The 4562-nt window shown below is 38.9% G+C and overlaps 2 protein-coding genes across 2 annotated transcripts; both read right to left on the bottom strand.

The window, feature by feature from the left end:
* Positions 1–955: 955 nt before the first annotated feature.
* Positions 956–1708, bottom strand: LOC114174505 (protein FAR1-RELATED SEQUENCE 5-like). Its single transcript, XM_028059344.1, has one exon. The coding sequence runs from the start codon at positions 1706–1708 to the stop codon at positions 956–958; it is 753 nt and encodes a 250-aa protein (XP_027915145.1).
* A 33-nt stretch (positions 1709–1741) lies between these two features.
* Positions 1742–3505, bottom strand: LOC114174506 (protein FAR-RED IMPAIRED RESPONSE 1-like). Its single transcript, XM_028059345.1, has 2 exons — positions 3443–3505; positions 1742–2872 (listed from the first exon to the last, which is right to left on the bottom strand). Exons 1-2 carry the CDS (start codon positions 3503–3505, stop codon positions 1742–1744), a joined length of 1194 nt encoding a protein of 397 aa, XP_027915146.1.
* Between the last annotated feature and the right edge of the window lie 1057 nt (positions 3506–4562).

A 4562-nucleotide genomic window follows, 5' to 3' on the forward strand; every position in this document is an offset into this window, starting at 1 on the left:
ATATTTTCTTTATATTCATAACTTATGGCGTAACTTTACAACGTCCATATACAATGCATCTTAATTGTGCATTTAACAAAAGAATCAAAAAAACATGAACATGTTATCACCACTAGTAATAGGGAACATGATAATGACAAACACAACCAATTAAAGTAAATGGTGTTTGTTAGTCGCATGTTCCTAGCAAAAATTGTCTACCCACAAAAAAATAACTCAAATTATCTTTCCTCTTCTCCACGGACAGGGCCTTCAGTAATCCTGAAATTCAAACACAATTACATGACCACAATACAATATATTTAATGTGCTGGGACGACACGTATGTACTGAGTCATGGTTAATCATACCTCAACTGATGCGAGGTTTGTTGTTGTGGTGGAAAGGGGACACTGATTAAATTCAGAGTGCAGTGATGTTAGAAGAGACATGAAACCTGCGTTTGGAATGTACGATTGTAATGTTTGATGGTCTTGCACTGGGATATCTTGGAAATTTGGTTGTGAATGAATTGCCGGCGGGTCCTACCACAAAATACACACCTGTTATGGACTTCCTTATACAATATTAAAATTCAATAAAGGAACACACAATACTGCAAGATACAAACCATTAAATTGCGAGATGCTTTGTTTCTTGCCGCAACTGTTTTCTTCCTCTTTGTTATCTTTTCCACAGTTGATTTCAACCTATTTGTCCGTGGTCTACCTTTCCTTTTTACGTGAATGGGACTTCGAACAATATTGCTGTGATGTGCAGAAGACATTACATGGTTGGGTAAGCTGTGATCCTCATGACAAGCACTTGCATCGTCGTCCCCACATCTGAATGGATTGGGTTCATTTGGTAATCCTAATGTAGTTGCAATTGTGTTCAACTGATCATACACCGATTGGGCTGCACTTTGTGTTTCACATGCCACCTCACCGATGTCATTAAAACTCTTCCGTAATGACTAGAATCTTTGCATTTGTGGATCATCCGAACTTCGGCTGTACGCTGCTTTCATCAAAGTGTGTCGTTTTCTAACATTTTTGGACCACCTTCTTAGCACGTACTGTTCAGGGACACAATCAATGTCTTCCTGCCCAAGGACCAAGAAACAGTGTCGACATAAGATACCACGAAACTCAAATAGTAGACAGCTGCATTTGATTGTTGTTGTGATGGAGTCAAACAACACGTCATGAAATTTGTTGGCCCTCTTGCCATTCCATAAGAAGTCTTCTTTAACGTTGTAATTCCAAATGCTTCCATCTTTGACAACATTCATAACAAAGTAATTTATCTTCGCTCTAAATTCATTATGGATCTCACCAAATTTAGCATGGGTATAGTGCAACTGAAATTGCCTTTCAATTAGGGATTGTGACCCACATGGAACTATGGTGTTAACAGATGCGAAGTCAGCCTCAAATTCCTTCTCTGCTTTTTGCCTAAGTGCGTTGTCATACTGGACGACGAACTGTTGCAATGAAATGCTGGAATTTATGAACCCATCAAAAAATGCATTCATACCTTCACTTCGTTGTGTCGTTGACATTCCAGCCCAAAATTTATTTCTCAAATAACAAGGCACCCACAGATGTCTCTCCTCGTACAACGAACATAGCCAGTCGTTGTTAACAAGGCCGTTATTTGTGATGAATTCATTCCAACCAACCTCAAATTGGTCAACACCACTTGAGTCATACACTAGTGCCTTCATTTGACTTTTGATAACATTGTACTGTGTGTAACCCTACAATTTTTCCGGAACCTTTTTCATTATATGCCAAAGGCACCATCTATGATTAGTGTTAGGGGAAACAATTTGAATTGCATTGCGCATAGCTTTGCACTGGTCAGTGATGATCCCTTCAGGTGCCCTGTTGGACATGCAACGTAACCAACACCTAAACAACCATACAAATGTTGATGTGTCCTCTGCAGATACTAGACCACACCCCAATAAAATTGATTGCCCGTGGTGATTAACACCAACAAACGGTGCAAATGGCATGTCGTACTTGTTTGTCAAATATGTTGTGTCAAACGATACAACATCACCAAAATACTCGCATGCCGCTCGACTCCTTGAATCCGCCAAAAAAACATTTGATATTCTATTGTCTTCGTCCATGTCAATTACAAAGAAGAAATCATTGTTGACTTCACGCATGTGGGAAAAGTGTCGAAGCAAAGCTTGTCCATCCCCATCCTTGCATAATTGCCTTCTTTTATGAGCTATGTAATTCCTAACATCTCGCTCAATAAAAGTAACATTTTCATATCCTCCAACTTCGCACACCAGTGAACAATAACTCTTGTTGATACGGACCCCGGCTTCGTCGTTGATGTCAACTGTTTGCCTAGCATGAATATTAACTTTTCGATTTCCTAATATCAGCCTTGATTCTATAGGACTAATATTGTAACTGTGTTCCATGACAACATTTCTTATGTGCCATTTCCCATCTTTTTTACCAACCGATATTCCAGCTTGACATTGCTTGGTTTGGCTAGGTAGTGTCTTAACCTCTGGACGTATGGTGGATACATAATTACCTTCACGACAACAGACAAGTTTAACATATTTAAGTTCGTTGTCCTTTCCCTTCTTTGAACTTCTTATTCTAATACCAAATCTAGTTCTAATCGCAAAGTCTCTGTAAAAATTTTTAACTGCATCAAGTGTCTCGAAACACATGTGAACTCTCGGAACAAGGTCCACATCGTTGTCATTGTCAACAATTTGGTCGTCCATCACAGACTGGGCACCATCATTGTATTCTTCAAGAGAAATATCATCAAGTGTTGTCTCCATCATATGAACAACATGAACGACGTGCCTGAAAGCAACATTTAATGAAGCGTGCTTCAATACAGTGTCCTACATATTGAGTTAATAACAACATTTATGACCCCTTCCCGTTGTTTATATTAAAAAGAAAAGAATCAAACCAATTGTTCTAAGAACCCTAAATAAATATTAAACATGAATACAAACATCTCCATTAACTGTCTGAACAACGTCCAACACAATGTGGCTTTTTTACTACACTACTGCACGATTTTCGAAATGAATTTCAGAATTTATGGGAACTTACTTTGCCAAAACCAAAGCCAACCTAATGTCTTCAATATGTGCACGACCTTTGAGGTTGGTTGTTGTAGTAAATGAAGTTGTTCTTCTAAAACGACTGTGGACAATGAATGAACTCCATCTACCGGACCGTAGAAGATGGTGGTGCCATAAATGTGCATTCAGTGGTGGTAGGTGGGAGTGAGGGAGGGTAGCTTCTTTATGGCTTCGCGATGTAACAGAAAAAGTTAAGTTAAACTACCGCCAACTTAAACTTACCCTACAAGAAAAGTAAGGGTATTTTGGTCAAACAATAACATTATTAATTTTTTATTATAAATACTGTATTCGGGTACCAAACGCTACGCAAAGCAATACCTTACTTTTCACCACCAGGTAATCACTGATTGTGTTCGTCTTCGATGGAGGAAAATGACACATTTCGCTTAAAGCATTCGCACCACCCACCATTTCATATATTGACTAACCTCTTAATAACTTTTTTATGTTTTATTATTTGCATTAATGTTATTGCATTTTGTGATTACAAATCACTTTGTGATGGAACATTGGCAAAGACTAGATGTTGAACAAGAAGACCTGGAGGCATTCTTGAAAAAATGCAACTCCGGTGCAACGCTAATACCAGGGCCTGCGGGAAATGTTCAAGCAGCAATGCTTAATCGGGAAAGACAAGAGGCCCAGAGCACCCAAGAATTTGCTAGGGACGTGGCTGCTGCAACGTACGAGAGAGATTTCAAATCCAATGCCTGGCTATGGGCGGAGCGGTTCATCCATTTCCATGGTGAACTTTGGTCTATACTATGCATTGTTGATGTTCAATGAAAAACATCCTAATGACGCATTATCACCATGCTTCGCAGGTATTGTTCAGGATGGGGACTTCAAAAATGTAACACCACTATCATGTAGTAAGACGATACCAAGACTCCCATTTGTGACCTGTCTGGTGAAGGAGTGCAAACCAAATGGTCTAGGTGACATGCAAATATGCATTAAGGTACACATGAACACCACCATCACCTTCGTTAATGCAACCATGTTTGGTTAATATTTATAAGTCCTCAAAAATTGCAGGACCAAAGCGCCACACTCTGGGCTAGTGTGCACAAGAAAGTGCTAGATCATGCTGACTTTGGTACAGTTGCTCCTGCAGGGTGTAATTATCTAACACTTCCATTGCAATTTGCATGACAATATTATTTCTGCATAACTTATGTTCCTGATGTTGTTTGTCATTTCCCTTTGGGTAGGTTGCCACTTTCACCTTTCCATACAGAAATACATACCTCAACATAACTTTACATAACATTGTGAAGGTTAGGAAATAAAATGTATATGCACATGTCTAAAATAATGATCTGTTAAATGTTTGTAAACTTAAACATTTCATATCCATGGACACTAGATTTTCAAACCAGACATTTCTCCTCCAACGGATGATCTAGTGAAAGCAACAGTGAAGCCGGTCATTGAT

The sequence above is a fragment of the Vigna unguiculata genome, chromosome 2, assembly GCF_004118075.2.
Source record: "Vigna unguiculata cultivar IT97K-499-35 chromosome 2, ASM411807v1, whole genome shotgun sequence".
Lineage (NCBI taxonomy): Eukaryota > Viridiplantae > Streptophyta > Magnoliopsida > Fabales > Fabaceae > Vigna > Vigna unguiculata.

Excerpts from the sequence above, each read along its gene's own strand:
- LOC114174506 (XM_028059345.1), bottom strand. The coding sequence starts at position 3,505 with ATGTGTCATTTTCCTCCATCGAAGACGAACACAATCAGTGATTACCTG. Across the intron at positions 2,873-3,442 it reads ACCTGGTGGTGAAAAGTAAG|GACACTGTATTGAAGCACGC; the intron begins GTATTGCTTTGC and ends CTCAATATGTAG.
- LOC114174505 (XM_028059344.1), bottom strand. The coding sequence starts at position 1,708 with ATGAAGGCACTAGTGTATGACTCAAGTGGTGTTGACCAATTTGAGGTT.